The sequence below is a fragment of the Megascapheus bottae genome, chromosome 3, assembly GCF_031878675.1.
Source record: "Megascapheus bottae isolate mThoBot1 chromosome 3, mThoBot2.hap1, whole genome shotgun sequence".
In the NCBI taxonomy this organism is placed as follows: domain Eukaryota; kingdom Metazoa; phylum Chordata; class Mammalia; order Rodentia; family Geomyidae; genus Megascapheus; species Megascapheus bottae.
Window position 1 is genome coordinate 23,884,759 of NC_143511.1, and position 26,675 is coordinate 23,911,433.

A 26,675-nucleotide genomic window follows, 5' to 3' on the forward strand; every position below is an offset into this window, starting at 1 on the left:
AATGCTAATGAAATTTTTAAAATGTAAATGTGAGCATCCTGGCTAATATGTAAAGACTGCAACCCATACATTTAACTTTATTTTCAAGATATTGGTGAGTCAGAATAAACAGATGAACATACTGTCTGGTATGTTTTAAAGACTTCTATTTTGGGAGATGTAACATGGATTTGAACTGAGGGCTTTGTATTTGGTCAACAGGCATATTACCACTTCAGTTATGCCCTCTGCTCTTTTTGCTTTTATTGTTTTGTTTTTGTTTGTTTTCTAATAGGGTTTTTCTTTTTCCATGGATCACAAGTTGAGACACTCTAGTAGACCATTCTTTTTATCTCGGGGGGAGGACGGGAGTGTGGAGTGTAGTTAGTTGGTTAGTTGTAGGGCCCAAACTCAGGGCCTGGGCATGGTCCCAGAATTTTTTTGCTCAAGGCTATCATTTTACCACTTTGAGCCACAGTGCCATTTCCAGGCACAAGAGACAAGAGACTCATGGACTTTCGTGCCCAGGCCAGCTTTGAACCTCAATCCTCAGATGTCAGCCTCCTGAACAGTTGGGATTACAGGCGTGAGTCACCAGTGCCCAGTTTGAAGACCATTCTTACTTCACTGTGAAAGAAAGAATTTGGGAATGGGTCACTAACTGCACAGAAGCCTGATGGAAAAGCAAAAAGGTACAAATGTTAGCATCATAAGTGTGGGGGCAAAAGCAGCAGTGATGAATTTGGCCCATTGCACTAAATCAGCTTACAAGTATAGTCACTTACCCAAACTATAATTGAAAAGAAAAAAATGTTAGCAGAGTTGCTCAATAACTAGTTTCTAGAATTGTCTGTGGTCATTATTTACAAGTTAAGCATCAGATTTACAATCCATGAGAAAGGGAACATCATGTATACTGATTCACAAACTCCTGAGATGACTTGTAACAGGGATACTGCCCAAAGACTTTGGCTCCTCAACTTGTTTTCTGGTAGACTAGGATGTTCATAAATTACATCAAAAATGAGTATCATTTAGTTTGAGTCTCATAAATAAAAGATACATATCCTTCATCTCTGTGAAGCAAGAACATAAACTAAACATGAGTAGAGTGTTTGGGAGTGTGGCCTAGTGGTAGAGTGCTTGCCTAGCAAACATGAAGCCCTGGGTTTAATTCCTTGGTGCCACATACACAGAAAAGGCCAGATGTTGTGCTGTGGCTCCAGTGGTAGAGTGTTAGCCTTGAGAAAGCTCAAGGGCAGTGTCCAGCCCCAGTGTCCAGCCCCAGGACTAGCAAATAAAAAATGATAAAATAATAAAAAAGAAGTTTCCATTCCACATGTCAGTTTATAATTTTATCTTTTGTATATAGAAACTGGAGGTATTTATACTTTTTCTGTAATAAGAAACTAATTTGCTACATGCTGTCTTATGCACTTTGTCTCCCCTCTCTTCCCCTCCTCAAGCCATGCTGGTGCCTTTGCCAGTTCTTCCCCCACTTGCCTGGTCAGCACATTTTCAGATGAATAGTTAATTCAGTTCTGCATGCTTTCACCAGGGCACTGCATCCCAGTTGAGAAATGAGACATTTGCTCTGCAGCCTTGCATATTCTATACTTTTTCACCAACAAGTGCCAACAGGTCACCCAAGATTTTCATTGAGTGGGAAGCAGAATTCAAAGTAGTATTCATTTTCTTCTTATATAGTAAGTTTCAAAAGCTCCCCAAAAACCTCTACTCAGTGAAGTAGCCTCACTTTTGTAATAGATAAAAAAAAGAAAATAAATACTAAAAATAAAAAACCAACTAAAGACTGTACTAATAACATTGTTCTTGCAAGAGATTGTTGTAAACTACACGATTAGCACAATTAAGAAGGACTATACTGAAACAAAACCTTCAGTAGAAATAACACAGATGAATCTGACTTTAAATAAATCCCTGTGGGGTAAAGAGATCCCTAAAGTATTTTTAAATACACGACTACTCACATGCTGAAAATCAAATTTCCTTAGTTGAATCATGTTTAGATGGACACTGGGACATGGAAGATAAAAGGATGTTGAGAGCTAAAATTACAACTATCTCCAAGTACAAAATAACTCCTAGGATTCTTCTGATATACACTGAATGTCTCAGTCTGTTGTGTTCTTCCTACAAATGTATTCCTCTTTCTAAGAGTGGAAATACTCTTAAGTAAGAAGCAAGCTGAATCTGCTTTCTGTATATAGTAGTGTGAGGTGGTTGGAGTACAGAGGCTTCTAGGTAGAATTACCTCTAAGTACTTAATTTTGCTTGGTGCTTCTATATGACCTTCAGATTAGTTCGATTCCCTCTCTGAATGTCCATTTCTTTGACAATAGCAGCCAGTGGACCAAGTGAAATGTTCACTTGAGACCTGGGTCTGCTAATGCTTCAGAAATACATTTCCCTTTTACTTGGTATACTGATAAGAATCTCTCAAGTCACTTCAGAGGACAATAAATCACTGTGAGCTTAAGAATTAAGTAGAATTGGGATGGAGAAAGCATCTAGAAGCAGGACTTTTCTCTCGGTGTCTCACAAATCAACTAGTTTTACTCAGTTATATACACCATTTCTGCTTCCAGCTGCACTGTGCAATGGAGCATTCTGATGTTAACTTGTGTCCCTTGAATTTTCTCTGCTAATGCACAATTGTTGTTTTCAATTTGGGCTTTCTATACCTGGAGATTTGTGTATCAGTACCTCATGCTTCTTGGTTCAATTTGTCTATGTTTTTCAGTTCAAATTTCCAATAAACTACACGTCATTGTTCAGCCTCTGGGCAGAAGCAGTACAAAAGTCAAGGGCAACTGTCTACAGTACAGTTTTGAACTGTGCACTACCACTGATTCATGGGTTTAGTCAGTCATCTCTATCACAGTATTGCTGCAAAATCTAGTCCTTATGCCTTCTCACCTAGCACAATCACAGATCAGACAGTTAATAGAGTGATAGAGAGCTGATATAAACACCATCTCTTAATTGCTAGAATGAATGGCCTAGAATGAATTTCTGAAGTCAATCTTACACAAATACTGAGAATCTGTATATATTAGATTTTACACTAATCCTTTGGAATCAGGTTTAATCCCTCACCTTCAGAGTTACTATAATTTAGACAGGAAAATGGAAGATTTTTAAGACATAGTAGAAAAGCTGTGACCATGCTAGGCACAGCTTAATCTATACTGAGTATTTCCATTCATGGTTCACATATCTTACTATACCTTTAACTTGACCCTAACTTGTGCAGATTCTAGGTGATGGATTTTTTTCCTTTCTTTATTTTTAATTGTATTTTATTGTGAGGGTAATATATAGAGGAGTTACAGTTACATTCATCAGGTAGTGGGTACATTACTTCTTGAACATTGATAACCTTTCTCATGTTTTTGTCCCACTTTCCCTCCGCCACCCCCTCCCAATCACCTTATTTTCCCCCTTCCCTTCCTTATTTCAAATAAACAAGTAAATGTATATACAATATACCAGGTTGGTGCTGGGTTTGGGCAACATTTGAAGGAGAAAAGTAGACCTTGAAAGGTCACATTGTAAAGTCAACTGCCCTAATGCAGAAACAGGCCAAGACCCCCATCAGAGTGTCCCCTTTTCTCAGACATAATTATTCTACTAAGTCTTTATTTGTTATTTGAGAGCAACAAATTAAACCTCACTAAGCTACCTCACTGGATGGTACTTACCAAGCCTAAGAGGCTTCAATTATCAACAGATTAATAAAAGTCCTAATCTGCATTAAATGAAATCCTTTGCAAAAAAAATCACATTGAAACAATGCTTAAGTCATGATCAGCCTGCCTGATACCTACAGCCTGCTGTGACTGAGTCCCTGCATAATCAAATTCCATGGTACTTCAATCTCAGAAAATTCCTAATGGGTTTTTGTTAGAAGGAAGGAAAGGGTCAGATTAATTCATGAGGTTCTTATCTAATCTCCCTCCACCCCAAACCCCCACTCCCAAAAATGTTGGTGCTTAGATTGAGTCAAGCAAGAATGTAATTTAAACTTGCTTGAGTATAACCTTCTGTGACTATGAAAAGAAAACTTCAAAGAATGTTTTAATCTGTGGGCTAGTCAGTACCTTTTGGCTGAGTCCTCATGTGACAATCTTAAAGTAGCCTTGTCCTTGGGTTTTACATTGCCAGCTAAAGTCTCTAGTAAGGTTGGACAGTATTCTTTATGTTTGTATAGGAGCAATGACAGCAAAGGAACAGTTTGTCCCCAGCCACATTTAGGAGCCTAAACAGTCTGTCAGCTTGTCCCTCTGTTCAGTTCGAAGAAACCTAGGCAAGAGAAAACAGAGGCACTAATTAAACACATTAGTACAGACATGTAAAAGCTTACTTGTACTGTTACTTGTATTGATATCTGACACAAAAGTTTAAGATGGCAGTAACAGCATCATGAAGAATTTATGTTAGGTCACACATGTTAAAGAATGAGCAGACCAGCACAGACAAACACAATCAAAGGGAACCAAAAGGGATCAGGTTCAGCTGATCAAAGCATTTCAGGATTTTGTCCATGAATTCATGTAGTACATGAATCATATAAAGACCCGACACACCTATGCATCACATACAAGTAGCAACTAAAATCTACCTATTTAGGATTCCCTTGGCACAGTTTTGTGTTTTGACCTACCACATGCAGAAGATGTTGCTTGGGTGAGGCTAAGGCTAGCAGAGATCATCATTGCAAATCATCATAAGCCAGATGCCAGGCTGGATGATAAGCTCACACCTGCAATCCTAACTACTCAGGCCATGGAGATCCAGCCAGCCCAGGCCGGGAAGCCCATGAGACTCCTGTCTCCAACTAACCTGTGCAAATAAAGCTGAAAGACCATGTCCAGGGCCTGAACTCAAGCCCTAAGAATGGCATTCCCCCACCAAAAAAAAAAGCCATCTACTCTATTATTTTAAATAATTTTGTATCGCTTCAAAAATTTGGAACCAAGTCAAAACATAACATAACTTAAGTGTGTGAAAAATCATAATCGAGGAGCAATTATAGTATTTAGCAAATGGCTGAATTTAAATAATGTCATTTACTGACTTTAGGAAAGGAATTTGTAGGGCTAGAGACCTGGCCCGGGAAGTAAAACACCAACCAATCAGTATATCTTAGAGGTATTCAATGTCAACTTCACATTCTGGACTCAGAAACAAAAAAAGAAAAGAATTTCTATAACTTCAAAATCACATTGATAATTCAGATCCTGAATAAGATCTTTTCCCTAAGACCATGAAATACTAATTTGCAGGCCCAGATACTCAAAAACTATGTTATGACCCATTATCCATCAGACATGCTAATGAGCTATTATGCCAGTAGGAATGGTTGAAATGTATTGCATTTTATGCAGTGTTCTTTTTTAGTATTTTCTAATGCGTTACCTGTATCTTAAAATAAAAGAGCACAAAACTCAAGGTGTTCATGCACAATTTTTTTATTAAAGAATTTATTAACATTGATTTTTACATCACATTTCAAATGATGTATTTAACAAACAAGTATTCAAGAAGGGAAACTATATTCAATCACTGGCACTTAGATTTTAGAACATAATTAAAATTAGGCTGAGGGTTTGTATGTCATAGATACATATTAATATATGTAATAAAACATTATGTGTATAGAGTCATAAATTTTTATGTCCATGCATGCACAAAAAAACCTCTCAAACACAGAGTATACACCTGTATGATCCAGTGTATTTACCATGAACTCACTAGAAATACTTTGAGATTGACAGTTACATTTTGCTGGTATTTTAAAGCTTGGCAGTTCTATTTGTGCAGAACATGTCAGGGAAATAGATGAGCAAATTGTTCTTTTAATGAATATCTTAATGCTTCATCCACAGTCAAGTGGACTATTTTCTTGGTACATATACAATATTATACAGTATTTTAACCAATATTGATTGAGGTTTTTCCAAGTAGCAGGGGTTCATATTTAAGAGATAAAGTAAACAGTTAATGGATATCATTTCTGCTCTACAAAACCACTGAGAATATCATGAAGATCGAGCATATCAACCCAGTATTAATCATATTTTTTAAAAAAATAAGTGTAAATGGGAAGGAAAAAAAAAAAGTAGTTAGAAGCTTAGAAGAGTACACAAACCCTTTGCATTATAATGATTTAGGAGCAACAGGTGAAGGAATTAAGTTCTAGGATAAATCTTGAAAAGTAGACAATGTGAATACAGATAACTAAATTGAAGCCATTTCCCTGAAGTGATGTAAATAAGAAAGGACTGGTAACAATACTTCCATTCACTTAATTGAGCTAAATGAAACCAAAAGTCACTTAAATGCCTCCTCCCTGCTGCCAACACTGACTCTGCACCGGGACAGCTCAAATAAATACACCAAAAAACATCAATTCTTCCCTGTTCAGAGGTCCTCTGCCCTGTGTCACTAAAGCTATTCTACATCCCTGAATTCTGCTGGTTAGCTGAATGCTACTGAGTCAGCAGTTCACCCTCTGCTACCTCAATACCCCTTGCTGCAAAACAAGCACAATAGAAATACTTACTTTGCAGGGTTTTGATGAGATTTAAATTCATTAAAATATGAAAATAATTAGGCCATAGTAGAGCCTTATTATAATAGAAATAAAACTATTATCATTGCTGGTATTAACAGCTATTGTTATCATTTTGTCTATGATTTCCCGCTAGAAGAATATTTTTCAAACTTAACGTAAAAGGAATCCCCTGGGAACTTGACTAACAGGCAGGAAAAAGTTCAGTAGGGCTGAAGTGGGTCGGGAAAGTCTGCATTTCTAACAAGTTCCTAAATACTGCTGATGCTACAAGTCGATTCATGCCTTGCGGTCTGTGAACCACTTGGGAATAATGAGAGAATAAACATTTAGAAACATCCAAAGCAGTAGGCCAGTGCCACAAATTCTAAGCGCATGATCATTCAGTCCCATTTTGTGAAACCCATTGACTTAAGAATGAATTCAAAAGCTTGGAACAATGATTCTTTGCCACAAATTATTTCAGAAGCCTTTTTCTAGAACACAAAATAAACCTTAAGGCAGACACAAGGACTTTGTGTATTATTTTACCTCCTTGGGAACTACGAGTTATCTGCAATTAGTATTCAGTAGATACTTTTGGTACATTACATTAAGAAAAAATAATGATACACATTTGATTGTCTTTTCAAACATTTAAGGTAACAACTCAAATGCAAGTTCCAAGAAGCATTGACTTTAGTGAAGTATGTCCAGTTAGAAATTCTACAGATCAAGTGTCTTTACATATTTTTCTTCACAATTAATTTTTTCTTAATATTTTAGAACTGTAAACACACAAGTCTTTTCTCTATCTGGTTCTCTTCTGCATGATATTACATCTTCATATTTGTAGAAATGCATGTCCAATGTTATAATGGCTCGCTTTCAAGTAATTCACACTGAACTCTGAAGCCAAGTAATAAGATCCATATATATATATACATATATATATGTAAATATGAGTTTAACCTTCCTCATCTACTATGTTAAGACATTACTTAATAGTAAGGAATGTCATGTGGTATATGTAACATACCTAATGGGAAAATAACTTCAAAAAATAGAATGAATTCTTTAAGGAGTCATTTAGTACTACAGCATATTATAAACTTTCGCAATTCACAGTTAATGGCCATTTCAGGAGACTACCACAATTAGATACTATGTTTGTATGTGTGTGTGGTGTGTGTGTTATGCTTTTTCTTGAACAGTTTATCATTAGCTAGCAATCATTTATCATTTACTAGGAAGAAGTTAGTGATTTGTGAATATTACAGAATGGTCCTAAGATCTTTTACAAACCTAGGGTTTGAGTTCTAAATGTATTGATGCACTAGGATGCTTCGTTTCTCAATTCCCAGTGGTTTATGACTTTAAAATTATCTTCCACAATTGTATTATACTTATTGCTTGTCTGTCAAATAAGAATCATGTAATAAATTGAATTATCAAATAAGACAAATAAGCAGAGAACTCTGTGTTCCGCAAAAGGAGGAGGGTCTCAAATGACTACTTAGGAAATTTGAGTTTTTGCAATACAAGTTGCCTGTGATTCTTTGACCTCTGCTCCTCAATCATAGGCCATGAAAAAAATTGGAAACATAGTATTCATCAATGCTTAATTTTAATTACGTTTTAAAACCTAAGTGCTAATGAATGTATACAGATATTCCCTTCTTGAATACTTGTTAAGCATGACATTTGAAATATGATATGACATTTGAAATATGATATAAAAATCAATGTTAAAAAATTCTTTAATAAAATAATAAATACAGGTTTATAACACGGCATTATTTTCCACCTTCTGATTCTGATGAGCTATGAATCTGAAAGAAGGTTAGTGTGAGTAGTCGCAGTGAAGTGGATCATTACAGCATAGAAAGTTTAGAAAAGCGAGATAGGAGGTGATAGGACTTACAAGGAATCTGGATTCCGTTCTAGAGTAAAAGGAAACCACTAAATGTAATTGGGATATGGGAATGGAGCACCATACTTACATCATCATTTTTAAAGATCTCTACTAAAACTCTCCTATAAAATTCTTCAGTGATGGATACTTGACATTATATATTCAGGAGAAAAAAAAAGACTTATTTCAATACTGACAATTGAGCTTTATCGTATTTCTTAAACTGAGTTTTGGTGTATAACTATATCATATAAAAATACTTTACTGATATCTCAATTAAACAAATGTACCATGCTGATATAAAATAACAACTAATAGGGCCGGAAGTTTGGCCTAGTGGTAGAGTGCTTGCCTAGCATGCACGAAGACCTGGGTTCGATTCCTCGGTACCACATACATAGAAAAAAGCTGGAAGTGGTGCTGAGGCTCAAGTGGTAGAGCTCTAGCCTTGAGAAAGTCCTCGGACAGTGCTCAGGCTCTGAGCTCAAGCCCAGGACTGGCAAAAAAAAAAAAAACTAATAGATGTTATGAATGGAAAGAATATAGAACTCTCTGAACTTTTGTTCAAATTTTTTGTAAACCTAGAACTTCTTTTAAGATGTTTATTAATTAGGGGTAAATGGGGGGATTGTTAATTACTGAGTGAATACATTGGGAAATTAGGAAAACAACATAGTATTCATGTTAAAATTAGCATACTTCCTTTCAGAAAAAAATTTGCTACCTGAATTACATCAAATTTTCAGAGATTGGAACTCTACTTTGCAGTAATGGTGAGATGATAAGAAAACAGAGGGGGAAAGAAATCGTGTTGCTAACCAGGAGAATACAAACTAGAGATGAAGTCTTGTTATTTTCATGCTACTGATCTTTAGATTCATGTTCATTTCCATGTGTATCAAATTTAATTCTTTTCATGTGGTCCTAAACACACACACACAAAAACTAAAAAAATAACATAAGAAATTAGTATCTCTTGGGATCTAAAATCTCCCAAAGAAACTTAAATACACGAATGTAGCCAGGTGCCCACGACTCACACCTAGAATCCTAACTACTCAGCAGGATGAGAGCTGAGGATTGGGATCCAAAGCCAGCTGGGACACAAAAGTCCATGAGACACTTACCTCCAATTAGAAAACCAGAAGTGGTGCTGTGGCTCAGAATGGTAGAGTTGTAGCCTTGAGCTGAAGAGCTCAGGTCAACAACACCCCAGCCCAAAAGTCAAGCCCCAAGACCAACCAGCCCCACCACCACACATACACACAGAAAGGATACAAATGTAGGAGTCGTCAGTTACATGGAGCTTAACAGACAGTTTGTAATGGAAGACAGAGATAGTGTTTTGGAGCTAAACCTAACAACCTTGGATAACTTTAAAACAAATCACATTAAAATAATAATCAGCAGTCTGAGCAATTTGTTTTCTATCTAGCTTATCTATTAGCTTCATACAGAAAGATAACTGTGGCCTAGAAATACATTTTTGTAGCTTTAATATCTAAGTTTTTCATTCCCAAGAATTAATAGGAGTATAATTGTATTCATATAGCCAGACCTGTATGCTTATAAATTACTTCTGTCAATACCAATGAGATGATTTGCTTTCCCCTTCTTCCAGTTACATAGTTCTTGATTGAAAAATACAACAGCAACAGGGCCAGGAGTTTGGCCTAGCGGTAGAGTGGTGCTTGCCTAGCATGCACGAAGACCTGGGTTCAATTCTTCAGTACCACATATTTAGAAAAAAGCTGAAAGTAGTGCTATGGCTCGAGCGATAGTGCGATAGACTTGAGGAAAGCCGAGGACAGTGCTCAGGCCCTGAGTTCCAGCCACAGGACTGGCAAAAAAAAATACAACAGCAACAAACAAACCTTATAAGTTCTAGTCAGTCTCTGTATGTTCTGATTATGGCATTTTACCAAGACTTGATTTATTATTGGGTAGGGGACAGGGTGAAGAACACCACGTTCTGGTCTTAAAAGTTCTTTCAATGGCAGAACAAGAAATGCCAAGTTATCAATTAATCTTAATAATGTGTTTATAACACGTGAAGTTTTACAAACCAGATTTAGAATTTTACGTATGTGCAGAATTGCTCAACCAGGGGCATTCTTAAGAATGCTTACAGCCTGCTGAGAATTCTTTCAGGGATTATTTATTAATTCAAATCTCCTTATGTACTTTGTGCTCAATGGGCACAAAACCTTGTGCTCTGGGATGTTTTTATTTGTTCAGTTATAAAAAGAACATCAATTCTGGGGATTTGTAAAGGTTTTCTTTTTTAATAAAAAGTAAAAACTTTTATTTTTGACCCCTATTTTGTGTGCATTGATGAGGTATTGAAAGCAAAGCTGCAAGATTCTGACTCCCAGAATCCTCTGCTCTAAGAGCTGCAGCTGACCTTGAAGATCAGCAAGATTAAATCAGCCATCTCCAAGGTCATGCACTACTTATCAACAAGTCATAACTAGGATACACATCTTGAGACTTGTACATAATCAGTCACCCTTCCACCAGCCTGTGTTAGTGCTGCTTTGAATAAAGAAACAAAATCCTATAGCAAATTTAAGTCTATATTCTTGTGAGGATAATTGAAAGTATCCTTTGATTAAATCAATATCTCTGAATACTTTAGGGCAATTAGGAATAGTAGTGAAAGTTCACACACAGTGACAGAGAAAGACTCTGAGTATAATAATCATATTATGAAAACACTCCACAAATAATACTGTGTGATTTTTATGTTTCTACACTTTGTTTCCCTTCAACTTTTCATCCATCCATGGCAGAAAAAGTTAAAACAAATTTCAAATCAGCCTCTGAATTTGACATGGATTATCATATAAATTTCACATTTCTACCAAACATAAAATATTCTCATTTTTATGACAAAGCACAGTTGTTGTTTTGCTCCCAACAAAATTAAAATGGTGCAGGAGTTATGAAAGCTAAACAGAATCAAGTACTTAAAAAGTGACACAATACTTAAGTTATGCCTTTACTTGACAGAAAACAGTTACAGTTGCCACTGGCTTTCCTGAACACAGAGAACTCTCTCCATCATAGGAGTATGCTGACATTACCACAAAGATAGTATTTTCTAAAAACTGATCCATCATTTGAAAACTCTTGACCCTTGGGGAAGATGTCAGATCTCAATATCCTAGTATATTTTTAGCCACAATCATGGCTATTATTTTGCTCTTATTAGGGTAGGTTTTATCCTATTGTGAATGTTTTCAAAGATGCATACCACCTCTGTTGAGCTAGTATTATAGTCATTACATTTTCAGCCCACAATGGCAGTAAATCTCCAAAGGTATGTGTAAGATTTTATGTATGGAAACAGCCTTAGAGCAGTTATTGAATAGCTAGCTAATCTTGGTTTAGGAAGGATAGTTTTGAAATAGAGTTGTGCATCCTCGTGGCAGTTGCTTTAGGCTTGAAGAAGTATACATGTCCTTCAAAAAGCTTTGAATTATTAAAATGCACTTACTGCACCACATCAAGAGAAATCATCACATAGTTCCCTAACATCATTTCAAGATATAGAGGGTACCCAGGTCTCTATTTGGACAGTAGCGTACTCTAAGTAGCACAGGGAGCTGAGTTAGAGCAGGGACTGATGCACCAGCACCCCCTTTTCATTTGTTCAGTAAAAATTTCTTACAGATTTATTGCAAAGGTTGCATGAAATGCTTCATGCAAAATCATTCTGTGAACAATAAAATGTCATATAAATGTAATAGGGTATTGTAACACCATGGTTAACTGCTTCATATTAAAACGAATGTTCAAAGAAATATATTTTAAAATTGAAATGTTTTAAAATCATTCATGAAAGTTACTGTAAAATGATATTTGTACATGAAAATTCCGGGTAGTTTCAAGTATAACTTTTAAAACATGACCTACTAAAAGATTAAAGATAAACTAGACTTCTAATTGCAAAGTAAATGTGTTGAATCTTTTCTCATTGGAGTAATAAAATGGATAAACTAATTTTATGGTAGGGCATATATGACATAAGTCCAGACATTATGAATTACATTTTATTGCACATAATTTTCATTCATCAAAGTATATTTTATTAAAAATTATTGCAACCAACATGGGCATTATTCCCCACTGGTGAATTATTGATATTCCCCTAGAAGCGATGGTAAAAATAGAAATAGAAAGAAAAGTCTTCTAAGAATGGCTACAAAATTCTAGAAATGCCATAATAGACATAGAATACTATATAACTGCAATGGAAATTGGAAGTTGCCAGTCTCATAACCTGACTTATGGAATTGAAACTTGTTTATGCAACTACCTCATGACTAAAAAAAAAAAACACATTACCTTGGAGAAATGACATTCTGGGGGAGGGGGAGATATAGTCAACAGTTACACACATAAAAGCATGGTCATGTAAAGAGATATGAGTACACAGAGGGAATGAATAGAGAATGACATAGTATAGCTTTAGCTACAACTGTCACCACACTAAGGATCTCAGAGTGGTCCAGATGTCCATGATGAGTTGTGGAATATCAGAAGCTGGAGCTGGCCAGGTGGAAGAAACAGCAGGAACAAAGGCTCCTGAAAGAGAATGTGTCTGAAATATTTAAGGAAGAAAAAAGGCAAGTCAGGAATAGACCACAAAAGGATGGGTTCTATAGCCACTACTCTACCCTCCACCATATTTTTTTTGTGTGTATCAGACACATCATTCATAGCACACACCTTGTTTCATGAAAGTGAAGCTAGAATGTGTTGTATCACTGTGACAGAGTACAGAGGAGGAATTGCTCCCAGAGACCCTAAAGTATGTGCCATCTACCCCTTTGCAGAAAATGTATACTGACCACTTACTCTGTATTGGATTCTATGTTGTTATCAAATCTGTACATCACAGAAAACTACATTGTATATTTTTTATAAAAATAAGACGTATTTTCCATGACAAAATCTAAATATTTTTTCCTGGCAGGAAATCTGATTTTTTTTGCTTTAAAAAATTGTATTATATACCAACAAAAGGTTATTTTGTTTTGCCCTCCCCGCAAGGGTAATTTTTGAATCATGGTGAATTAGGAGAGTGAAGTATCATTCTGTGCATAAAACAGAAAGAACAATCAGAGTTATCCATGTGGTTTTTCTGTAGTTAGTGTTTAGATGCTATCATCTCTAAAGTATACCTGAATCGAGAACAGTGTTGTAGGTGATATGCAAGATGTTTGAAGATTTTACAGACACAAGATGGCCTGTAGCTACAAGTCTCTTTGGAGATAATTACCTTGTTGAACCAGAGTCCTCAGGTCATCTACTATCTACTGCTATGCTGCATCCACTTGGGGCTTCTCTTTCTATTTAGACAAATGCCCAGCACTCTGATAGCATTGGAAGATGTCATAGACTATTTTCTATTAGTATTTCTCCTTAGAAAGAAAAATACACAAAAGCAAACAAACTTTAAACATTATAGCCAGGTGCTGGTGACTTAACACATAACCATAGCTACTAAGGAGGCAGAGATCTGGGGATTGAGGTTCAAAGCTATCCTGGGCAGGAAAGTCTGTAAGACTCTTTTCTCCAAAAAATTACCCCCCCCCCCAAAAAATTGCCAGAAATGGACCTGTAGCTCAAGTATTAGCATTAGTGAAAAAATTCAAGGACAGTGTCTAGGCTCTAAGTTCAAGCCCTGGGGCCAGCAACAATAAAAAGAGAAAAAGGGATATTATGGTGGATTAAATGTAAGACTTTAAGGAAAATTATGAAGTTTGAAGTAGCAGCCAGTGAAGAAGGAAGTTGAAGAAGATAAATTTTGAAATTATGTACATTAGATTTGTTTACAGCCAATATATTCAATCTCATAACCATACTCAGAACCACACAAGGCTTCATCAATTTCTGCCTGGCTATCTGACCTTTTCCTTCTTCTTTTTCCTTCCTTCCCACTTTCTCCCTTCCCACCTTTCTCCAGAAAACTCATTTTGCACACGGCAAACACTTCTTTTTAAATCTTCTCCCACAGAGCCCTCTCTTGTCTCACAGAATTCCTTTTCCTAGTCTCCTTCTAAGCTTCTCTTTTGCAATAACTTGAAAGTTAAAAAAGTTTTGGAGTATCAAAATGTAGTTTGCTGACTGTGTAATACAGGGGAAACTTTAGAAAGAATGGGAAGGTGGAATAAAATAAAAACCAGCCATAAGTACCACCTTAAATGATTTTATTTTACTATCAATCTTGTATCTATCATATTTTTGCACCTGTTGTAGTATGGCCTGCCTTTTTCATATTTATAGCATGACAATGTCCGTTTTCCATATAATTAGGCAGTTCTCAGAACCCTTATTGAAGTCACCAGATGACATCAACTATCACTTATTTAGTGTCCTGTGGATGAACATAATTTGTTGTTACTTTTCATGTATTTTAGATAATGCTGCGTTGGACTTCTTTTATTATGAAACATAATTACTCAGGAAATCTCTATTGATTTCCACATTTAAACTTTAACTCACCTAGCCCCTACCAAAGTCCCACAAACAGAACAAAAATTGAAAAAGAGTCCAGCATATGGAACATGTACTCTGAAAATATTACTTCTTTAAAAATAACAAAAATTGGAAGTCACACTATGACTGAAAGTGGTAGAGCACTAGCCTTGAGCTTAGGGACAGTGCTCAGGACCAGAGTTTAAGCCCCACAACTGACCAAACAAATACAAAAAACAAAAACAAAACAAAATCACTCCTACTGAAAGGCTTAGAATGCAAAATCAAGATAACTGTATAGAAAACATTTATGTTTTGTTCAAATAACTTGGTAAAAAATATACATATTTATAGAAAAATAAGTTCTCATATCTGGAAGGCTTGTTTCTCATTTACTTTTTTTGTGAAGCAGAAATACAAGATATTAAAATTGGTTACAATTCTCTTTCTTACAAAAACTTGTTCTAAAACAGTGTATCAAAATTGTCATTTTTTCTGGTCCTGGAGCCTGAACTTAGGGCTTTGTCTTTGAGCTTCTTTTGCTCAAGTCTGGTGCCCTGGTGCCACTTCCAGTTTTTTCTGAGTAGTTTATTGAAGATAAGAGTCTCATGGGGATTTTCCTATCTGGGCTGACTTCGAATCACAATCTTCACATCTCAACCTTCTGAGTACCTACGGTTGTAGATGTGAGCCACTTGTACCCAGCTCTTTTCCTATTTAAAAATGAGTTTAGAACTTTCATACCAAAGAAGTGTAAACTATACTGGTAAATAACTCTTCTACAAAATATCAAATTCACAATCAGTACATTGACTGGATTTGTCTCACCAGAAGATTTGAGCCAGAAATGGAAGGTTAGGGTAGCCATGCTTATTAAAGCTAACTTACGAAGACCTGGAGAATGAAAAGATACAAGGCATCTTACATCAAATAGTATGAATGTAATAAAACATTATGTCTATAGACTATGTAGCAAATCATAGCTTTTTATGTCTATGTAGTTATGTTTTATCTCCAAGACCATGTTTAAATTAGAATATAGCAACACATTAAATTAAATCTGCTGATATAATTCAGAACAACGCATTGATTATCTTTGTGTGCTGAGATTTCTGATGGTTCTCTGACAACGTGTTCTTGGGATGGTTCTGAACACACAGAAATAGAGGAGTGCTTGTCATAAAGCTGTACTGACTTCTGTAGGAAGCCAAAGGGATTTTCTCTGTCATGTGCTAAAGCTAAATCTCAATTCATTTGAGTTTTGCAGGTCCTCAGTTTTCTCTAGTTGAAACTCAGTCTATAGCTTATTTGTCTCTCAGGAAACAGAAAGTGAGAGACTATAAAATGGGTAAAATGGGGTTGGTGGGAGTTGTTCACTTCTGGAAAAAATAGACAAGTAAGAAAGATAGTTTTAGGACCTAATTCTGAGAGTGAAAAATATCACCACATTACCAACATTCCTCTTATTTAGTGTCCACATGTCACTTTAACACAAAATCATCAAAAAAACCCCAACAATCCAAATCCTACGTCTGCCTTGGAGCTGGAGATGTCACCAGTCAGGTATTGCTTTTGTCTCTGGGAAGAGAGGTATGGTGTTCATATTTTCCCCCTTTTGATGAATATATTCCTATTCATTACTATTTATCTTGTTTTTTTAACTTTTTAAAAAATGGTTTTAGTTAAACAAGAGGATTCAACATATACACCTACACTGTAACTGGATCAAATCCACACCTTCTGTCATGTGCTCTCCCTCCCTTCTTAGGATAATGAACAAGTTTCATTGTTTCTTTTTCACATATAAAATAAAGTACTTTGACCATATTGCGCCTCCTTTACCTTCCGCTTTCCCCTTTCACAGGTGCTCAACCCTCAACAGGACGTGTTACACATCCCTGCTCTTTTTCTGCTTCTGAAAAGTGCTTGTGGCTTATTGAAATTTGACCTCTTTCAAATAGAAAAATTCCTATTATCTTAGTCAAGGCGGAAGACCTCTGTTATTACTAAAAGACTTCCTGTTATCTTAAAAAGAAAAACTTTACTCTGGAGTGATCTCTGAAAGAGTCTTTTCTATTGGCTTTTCAGTTTGAGTCATGCCCAAAAATCATATTGCATTGTCACCATTTTCTGTCTCTCTATGTTATGGGGACCACAGTTGATCAATTGTTAATAAAAAACCAGGGAATATAGATTTCTAAAATCAGGCTGTTGCATTCATCAGGGAGGATCTGTAGGATGAGAAGAAGGATGGCCTGGAAAGTTTAATTATTGACATTCCAGATATTTATGGAAGATCTTTGGCAAACTCTTAACTTTTATTCTACTTGGACTTCTGTTTGGGGATCAAACTATTCTTTGGAAGCACTCTTGAGAGGGTTTTTGTTGTTCTACTTTAAAGCAGTGCTATCATTCTATCCTTTTCTAGCTGGTGAAACAATGCTGCTTGTGTGCTCAAAAACACTCAGAGAATTAATACACTGTTTCTTCAAGAAAGATTTGCTTTCCAAAGTTGAACTTTCAGAACTCAGAACACCTTATCACACTTTCACCAGCTTTCTCTCTGAAAATGGGGGGGGGGGAGGAGAACAGAAAAAAAGAAGGAGTAGGAGAGGGAGCCTGTTAGGACTTGTGCCAGTTAAATCCGATCTCCCCAGGGATTTGTTTTTCTTCTGGCGTCAGATTAGATGTTCAAATCAAGCAGTGTTTGAGGACTAGGAGGAGGGACTGTCCCTGGGATTCTGAGTCAGGCTAATCCCCACACAGCAGCACATTCCAAGGGGCTAATCTGCCCCAAGTTCAATGCTTACTTGAAATGTCTCTTGGGGGAAGAGCCCAGCAAGTGACTTTTTTTTTCCTGTGGGCGGTCATAAGAGCATTATTAACAGGATGGCCAGCCCTGGCCACAGCAAAATGAAAGCAACAGCAGCTGCTCTGGGAACAACCTTTGCCACCAGCCAGAGTGAGTGCTCAGGTAAAATGATTTCAGCTAACTTTTCTCTTCATAACTTTCTCAAATGTTCGATCTGGGGACCTAGAGGAAAACCAAAGAATTAGCCAGCTAGGTATTGAGGGAAAACAAAAGGCAAAGAAAGGAACAAATGTAGTAGGTTCCTTTAGGTCTTCAGTATTTTGCTCCAATGAAAACAGGCGAGCCACCTGAAAACAGAAGTTTAGCACAGAGAGTGACATTTTTTTGCGTTTGTTTCTAGAAACTTGGAATACTCTTTGAGTATCTTGTGATGGCTTGTTCAGGCTATCGTCTATCTGTGAAGTGATTCTGGGGGGAAAATGCACATAACACTAGCATGGTCTAAGACCTTCTCAAAAGATAATATATGCTCTATATTTATTTATGCCTAAGCCATTCTCTTCTTGTTCCATAGCTCATAGGGAAAACAGGAAGAAGGCTCAAATAAGTTTGGGATCTAATGATGGGGTCACAGCCGTTGTGAAAAAGAAGAAAAGCTTGTTAAGATGGAATGGCTTTTTTAAAATTTAATTTCTTTTTATGGTGACATTTGTAAGCTCTTTTTGGTTTCTAGCATTTTGATGTTTTATAGGTTGTATATTTAATTTTTCCAAAGTTAATTTATGCTTAATTGTTTGGGGGCAATCATTAATACTTGGTTCAAAATGTGGAAATCTTTTTTTGTATAAGCTATCTTTTAATTATTAGCCTTTGAAAAACACTTGCCTGTTAAATCTCACACATGACTGATAATGCAGAAAGATAAAAAAGAAAAGAGCTCTTCACAAACTCAGCTATGGCTATGTGACTATATTACCTTTAAAAAATATGCAAAAGTAATTTACTGAGAGTAGTAACCACCTGTCCTAACAGAACAAGAGACTTCTGGAGCATATATAAAAAGAAAAGGTTTGGGGACACAGGGTCCCTAAAAGTGTTGCACTAGAAAAGAATTCAAAGGTAAGCTAGAAACATGGCGTGTCAAAAATTATTTCATGCCTTCTAGCAACGACGATAATCATTGTGTGCTAACTTGGTTGGAGTTGGAGCAAAGTATAAAGTCTCACGCAGAGGATTTCAAAGTCTTAGAACAAAAGAAAAAAGCATTAGTTTAGGGAACAAGTTAAACCATGATTATACTTCAAATATGCCCTCTCCAAGAGAAACAATTCTAAGGATCTAATGTCTGTCCACACTAAATACTGAACTAAAAGTATAATAAAGCAAATCCCACAACAGTGCATAGAAAACTGTGCATGCTATTTTTTTAAGATTTCCTCACATGTTGTATGTATATTGTTTTAAGATGTGTTGTTCTCTGAAACAAAAAATAATCCGATTTAATTCCAATGTATATTTTACTTTATATTTCTTCTTTTTCTCCCAGTTATCTATGCCTTAATAAAGGAAATTATTAATCTACTACTAACAATAAACAGAAATTGATCCTCAATCCTTTTGCTGACAAAATGATTGAGGCTGTCTTTTTCACCTTTGAGGAAGCCATACTACTTTATACTAAAATACTTAAAAATCATTTTGGCAATCCATTTGTAATATAATTTTTAACACATTCCAATTTATTGAAACCATTGGGAACTTTCAAATTAAAACTAGAACTAGGAATGGAAAAAGTGATAAAGGTATCCATGAAAAAATTTAATCCATTTGCTTCTAGTCCCCCAGATCCTCAAATTAAAATTCATGCTATGATTTTATTTCTTTGTCAATGCCATGACAATGACATTCCGCTTCTTGTACCTCTCTTCAGCCTTCTAAAGCGTTCCTAAGTTTCTACCTTAAATAGAGAGAGAACAAGTAGCGGAAGGTTCATTATTCCATATGTAAGGACTGCCAGGGGGAGTTGAGCAAGTGAAAGAAGCAAATCTGAACTGCTTCTATCACGCCAGAAGAAGGACAGTTCTGTCCAAATACAAAGCCAGAGGCAGGCATGTCCAGCTCCCACTGTTCACATCAACGGCATTTAATCCCAATACTATCTCATCTGAAGAAAGCCCATAGCAGAGTGAACAGGAGTAGAAATCCAAGAAATATGCTGTTCAAGTTGAAATTCTGGCTTTAACACTCACTTACTACATCCCTGTCCCAGTTTCTTCTTTGGGGCAATGACTCTAATAGTAACACTTCTCTCACAGAATTCTTCTAAGATGGTACACAGAAGACCCAATGTCAGTTAAGACCAAAAGGGAAGCTACCTCATCTCAGCTGTTTTAGCTGAATTATCTCATTTGATTGATACAAAGCTCTCCAGCCTGGCAATGGTGGCTCATCCTTGAAATCCTAGCTACTCAGGAGGCCAAGATCTGATTATTAAAGTTGGAAGCCAGACAAAGCAGGAAAGTCTGTGTGACTCTTATCTCCAACTAACAGGGAACAAAAAAGCAAAAGCTGAACGCGATTCTATGGTTCAGCTGGTAGAGTGCTAGCCTTGAACATAAAAAAAGGGTTCAGGGACAGCACCAACCCCTTCCCCCTCATACACACAAACACACTCTCTCTCTCTCTCTCTCTCTCTCTCTCTCTCTCTCTCTCTCTCTCTCTCTCTCTCTCTCTCTCTCTCTCTCTGTCTCTCTGTCTCTCTCTCTCTCTCTCTCTCTCTCTCTCTCTCTCTCTCTCTCTCTCTCTCTCTCTCTCTCTCCTCTCTCCCTCCCTCCCTCCCTCCCTCCCTCCCTCCCTCTCTCTCTCTCTCTCTCTCTCTCTCTCTCTCTCTCTCTCTCTCTCTCTCTCTCTCTCTCTCTCTCTCTCTCTCTCTCTCTCTCCACATATACTCACACACATACCTCTAAAGCTCTCCAAGTAGCTGACATCTACATGTTACTGAAGAGACTCAGAGAAATGCAGTAACTTTTCTGTATACCGTTTTTAGTGGCCTAGTAGGTGCTCTGTGTTTCTCAATAAAAAGAAAGACCAGACTAGTTTATTGCTACTATGAATTCCTAGGTCCCACACCTGAATTTCCATCCAAGCATTCAATACTAACTTCATAGCAAGGCCAGTCCCATTTCAACAAATCATAGTACGATAAGCAAACCATAGTAAGAACAATGCTATGTCATGTATTATGCTTGTGCTGTTTTGAGAAATGAGAAAAACTGAGATCTGAGGATCAAAGTATACATGTGATTTTCTCCATCTCCAAAAATCCCCACTAACACAGCTTTGTCCAACCCCAGTCCTCAAATCCTACCAACAACACTACTTTTCAAGGGAAATTGGTCAGCACACTTTGAAATTCAAAGATGCTTTTGAAGACTAGGCAGAAATTTTTGAAAAGATAAAAGTTTATTCTCTTTTTTTCTGCTCCCTGAGGTGTAGGGGATGTGGGTTTCAGATGTCCTGTGAGGAACATTCTACTATCTTCCTGCCAAGAGATATTATCAATGAAAGTATTCAGTGTCTAGAGAAAATCATGACCTATGAAGAGTTTAACTTCCAGGCTTTTTACACCAATAAAACCTGGCTATCCCTGTTTCTAAGCTTATTTGCGTTGCAAAAATGGACCCACTGAGGGTTTTTGTTTGTTTTTTTTTTTGCTTGCTTGGTTTTGCCTACATTTTTGAGAAGGCTTTTACAATGGACATTTTAATAACTAACTGGCAAACAAAAATTGCAAGTGTTACTTTTAAGTCAGGAGTGTGCAGTAGTCTACCTGGACCTTCAGGTAGACTTCAGAGGCATGTGCCTGTTTGTGTGGATGATATGTGAACGTTCAGAAACCAGGTAAGCCACTTGTGACCATCAGCCAAACAAGACATTGATTTTGGTGGGTCTGTATCATAACCTTTGTTGACACTTGTAAACTATGCATCATCATCCTAATTATTCAAGAACTACTGCTATCAGTGCCACCCCCAGTGCTACACTGAGTGAGTGAAGTGAAACTCAACTTAGTACAGCTGTAAGTAAACCTTGGAGTACCAGGTCAAATCAAGACAGGGTCTGGAAACTTCACACCAATGACCTAGACAGGTCAAATGAAACCACTCAGTTGGGTTTGCTTTAAACATATGAATTAAGACCTGATATTAGATGAGAGCAGTAATCACATGCCATCACTTGCATTTTAAATGCTTAGTGAAGAAAATTTGAGAGTAGGTTACTGGATTTTAGGAGAGAATTCTCTATTATTTCCAGTGCTAGTAGGAAAGAAAGATATAGAGAGATGCCAGAATATCCTTTGTCCATTGAAAGCCTAATCTTAGTGGCAGTACTTCTGGATAGATAGTCATGAAAATGCACATTCTAGGAAGCTGTGTTTGCTGAATGTACTGAAAGGCATGTTGCAAGAGAAAAAGACCAAAAGAAATGACTACTTTATTTCCTTCCTGAGACAGTCCTATAAACATTAGGTCTAAGAAGAAGGCATTTGTCCTCCTTCTGTTTTCATTTCCTTTCTCCTCTCTTCTTGGGCATTAATAGTTCTGATTTGGGAAAAAATAAGCATAGTGATGGTTAGGCCTTTTTTGTTCTTGGTCAGTCATGGTGCTTAAATTCTGGGCTTGGGCTCTGTCCCTGAGCTTTTCAATTCAAGGCTACCACTTTTAGACTTGAGCCACAGTGCCACTTCCAGTTTTCCAATTAATTGGAGATAAGAGACTCATGGACTTCCCTGCCTGGGCTGGCTTTGAGCCGAGATTCTCAGATCTCAGCCTCCTGAGTAGCTAGGATTACAGGCATGAGCCACCAGCACCTGGCTTAGGGCTTTTGAATTATATAATTTCCCCTACCATTATTTCTTTCCCATCTTTAAGGAAAAATCTAATGGAAACCATAAAAGACTTATTATCTTGTGCTTGTACTTGTGCTGACCAATGAATATTTGCTTTGTATAAAGTTGAAATTAAATTCTATCCTTCCAAATTCATTGTCCCTGTTAATTGCACAGTATTTCTTGTGTTCAAATATCATTATGATGGACTGGAGATACTGAAAGTTCAGTGATAGAGAACTTGCAACAAAAGTCGTATTTTTACTATTTACCAGTAACATTTTTAGCATGGCTATTTCCTTTAATTCTCAATATTATTATAACTGTAACCAAATTTGATTCCATGAGTCATTGATTTTTATTACATGTGGAATTTGCAAAATAATAATGTCTGTTTATCATATCCTAGTCTAGTATGTGATTATGAAATGTCACTTCCTATTCATATTCAAAGTTTATATTTATCTTTCTTTTCTCCCTCTCTCTTTTCAGGCTCAGAAATCCTGGATAGAAAGAGCATTTTATAAAAGAGAATGTGTTCACATCATACCCAGCACCAAAGACCCCCATAGGTAATATTATTATCTCTAATGTGTCAAGCAATTATACGTTATTATCTAATGTACTAGTAATTATAGAGAGAAACTGCAATGGCAGTTACTACTATTATAAGGAAACCATGGTCAAATTAAACACCTTTAATTTTTCATTACTGCTTGCTACTTTTGAGGCATACATTCATGTATTATTATATACAAATTGTTATTAACTATTTTATATATTATATACATATATTTCATGCCTGCAGTTAATACTTAGCCTAAAACTCTGTATATTCCTCCATTGCAGAAGCAACTAATCACTGCATACAATAGTGGGTAATATTGTTATGACATTTTTTCTTAAAATATTTATACTGAAATGTTTAGTTGCATAGTTTATTGATGGAGGTAATGATTTTTTGAAGGTCCAGGTACTGGGGGTTGAACTTACAACCTCGTGTTTACTAGGTAGATCTACTACCATTGAGCCATATCTTTAGTCCTTTTTAGAACTGGAATTTTTTTTTGCCAGTCCTGGGCTTGAGCTCAGGGCCTGAGCACTGTCCTTGGACTTTCTCAAGGCTAGAGCTCTACCACTTGAGCCTCAGCACCACTTCCGGCTTTTTTTCTATGTATGTGGTACCGAGGAATCAAACCTGGGTCTTCATGCATGCTACTCAAGCACTCTACCACTAGGCCAAACTCCCGGCCCCTGGTAATTTTTTTTTAAATAGCATTTCACTTTCTGCTTAAGCATATACCTGGATTATAATCTGCTTGTTTTAGGTTTCTTGTCATATCTTGGATGACAGGTATTCGCAACCTTGCCCCTCATCTTCCCATTGAAATAGAATCTCATAAACTTTTCTGCCTGTGCTGGCCTAGAACCACAATCCTCCCAGTTTCAGCCTTTTACTCAGCTAGGATGATGAGCACAAACCACTGTACCCAGCTATTGGTTCAGAAGGAGTGTCACATGTGTGGCTAGCTGACTTCAAACCATGATCATTTCTAACCCAGATTCCCAAGTAGCTAGGATTGCAAATGTGAACTACCAGCATCAGGCTCCATTAGTTTTTTCTGCATGCCCTACTACAGAGGAAAAGAATGGTAGGCTAGAATTAAAGAAACCTGGCAGACTACTAAAGATACTGCAGAATTTCAAATTCTTCTGCACAGCTTATTACATATTTTACTTACCTTCCTGAAGATCAATAATATATAAAATGAGAATCATATAAGATAACTTAGCTCATCCACATCAGGAAATGCCTCTATAAGGAGAAATTTAATAAATTTAATATTAAATATAATTTAGACAGTTATCCTGCCCAGTTGTATGACCTTGGACCAATTATCTAACCACCAAACCTATAATATTTCATCATTAAAAACAGACACTAACTTATTAATATTTTTAAAAGAGAGTTATATATTTATCATTACCAATATTTGTAATAATAGCAGTAATGCATAAAGGAATGTTTGTGATAGAAGATGCAGATTTTAAGTACTCATTCAGAATACTTTTTCTTTCTTTTTTTCGAAGAACATACTTATGGAATTTTTATTCTCAGGATTGTATAGCTGGCAGCAAATGCCAATTGAGGAGAGAGTTCGGTTGTTACTCATGAATAAATGAGATTTCCTCATTTAAATGTACATGTTAAAGTTCTTCCCTTAAAGCTGTTTAGTGTCCTTCAGGTAGCATTTGATTGATGGGAAGAGTGAGAAGAGGAAAGATGTGGAGAATTTTTGTTCCCAGGTGTTCAGTCCCCAGTAATGCAATTGAAAAATTGTGGTAGAAGAAAGTCAAAAGACTTTTTATTGTTGCTTGGATAGCTAATGGGAAGTTGGAGGGAAGAAACAAGAGCAGATAAACAGACCATGTAATGCTTGAGTTCCTGGGATACAGCAACATTATGAACGTTCACCTGAGAAGTAACTAAAATGGGTCGAGACAGATTATTGCAGGTTTCTACAGCCTAAAGTATGAATTCCAGTTGTACTCAAAGGGCTCATTTTTCTAATCTCTTATGTTATAGGTGTTGCTGTGGGCGTCTAATAGGCCAGCATGTCGGACTCACTCCCAGTATCTCTGTGCTTCAGAATGAGAAAAACGAAAGTCGCCTCTCCCGAAATGACACCCAGTCTGAGAAGTGGTCCATCAGCAAACACACTCAGCTCAGCCCGACGGATGCTTTTGGAACCATTGAGTTCCAAGGAGGCGGCCATTCCAACAAAGCCATGGTAATCAGACAGCTCACCATTCATTTCCAGAGGAAATCTCACATCCTGTAGAGGCATGGCTAAAAGCCTGGGATTTAGAGTATAGGCCCATCCTCAACTCTGCCACTAGCTGGTGAGGTGTTTAGCTTCCCTTCTATGCCTTCCCTCTTATTCTGCAAACTAGGAGAAAAAAACCTCCCTTCTAGGATATTTTAATTACATCAGACACAGTAGCTGTTATGATTAATAGTATGACAAATCCTTTCTTATTAACAGCTATTAATTATATATAGTAATGGGGTGTGGTGAGATATTTGTATATATACATTCACTGTGCCCTGATCAAATGCAAATATCTTTTATCTCTTCTCATACGCACCCTTCCTGGCCCCTTATCCATCACTGCCCCATTCTACTCAAGGAAAACCCATCACACATGTTAACCTAAAAATGGTCACTGGTGATTCCTCTCTTATCCTCTCCCTTCCCCTCCCTTCTGTTCTCTCTTTTTTCTCCCTCTCCCTTTCTTCCTGCTTCCCTATCACAAGATGCTGATTAAGTTATTCTCAAAATTCTATATAGTAGTTATAGACCAAGCTCATTCAGGACTACCAGATAAATGTTACGTAACATGACAAATGTTACTTAATTTTTTTTAACCTGGGTAATTCAATCTATTCAGTAGAATTCATTGTCATGATCCCAATTCAAAGGCACTAAATATACTGACATATATTAAAAAAGTGCTGGATACTACATAAATGTAAATTAATTTATATTGTATAACTGTTACTATACTCATTGTAATATGCCCTAGGTTTTGAAATGGAAAAACAAAAAAAATGCAGTTTAATACTTTGAAGGATAATCATTTAGATATATAGATATTGTTATATTATCTTTGACTTTTTCAGCTGTTTTTATGCACTTTTAGTCCAAAGCTTGACCTTTGAGTCCGAAGCCACATTGCATTTTGTTAATATCTTGGCTCTCTCACTTACCATTTGTATAACTGTCCAGTTGATTTATCCCATGCCTCATTTTCTTCATCTGTAAAAGGAAGACTGTAATTGCTATGCTTCATAGGGAAGTCTGAAAAAATTAAGTTTATATTGTGTGTAGAACAGTGCATGGTGGTAAAGTTACATAAGCACTTGTTCTTGTTATTACCTCTACAAAGAGTACTTTACCAACTTTAAGAGAGCACTCACTCCTGGAACAAATCTTTCTTTCTGAGGCTGATCAGA

The 26,675-nt window shown here is 36.6% G+C and overlaps 1 protein-coding gene across 11 annotated transcripts in view; it reads left to right on the forward strand.

Annotated features, from left to right (window-relative positions):
- The window catches only part of Trpm3 (transient receptor potential cation channel subfamily M member 3), a 473,683-nt gene that overhangs the window by 192,616 nt on the left and 254,392 nt on the right, over positions 1 to 26,675 (forward strand). For all 11 annotated transcript variants that reach the window (XM_090329658.1, XM_090329656.1, XM_090329657.1 and 8 more), the window contains exons 2-3: positions 23,150 to 23,229; positions 25,245 to 25,449. In XM_090329658.1, the coding sequence (XP_090185784.1) occupies positions 23,150 to 23,229; positions 25,245 to 25,449 (285 nt within the window). The remainder of the gene's footprint in view (positions 1 to 23,149; positions 23,230 to 25,244; positions 25,450 to 26,675) is intronic.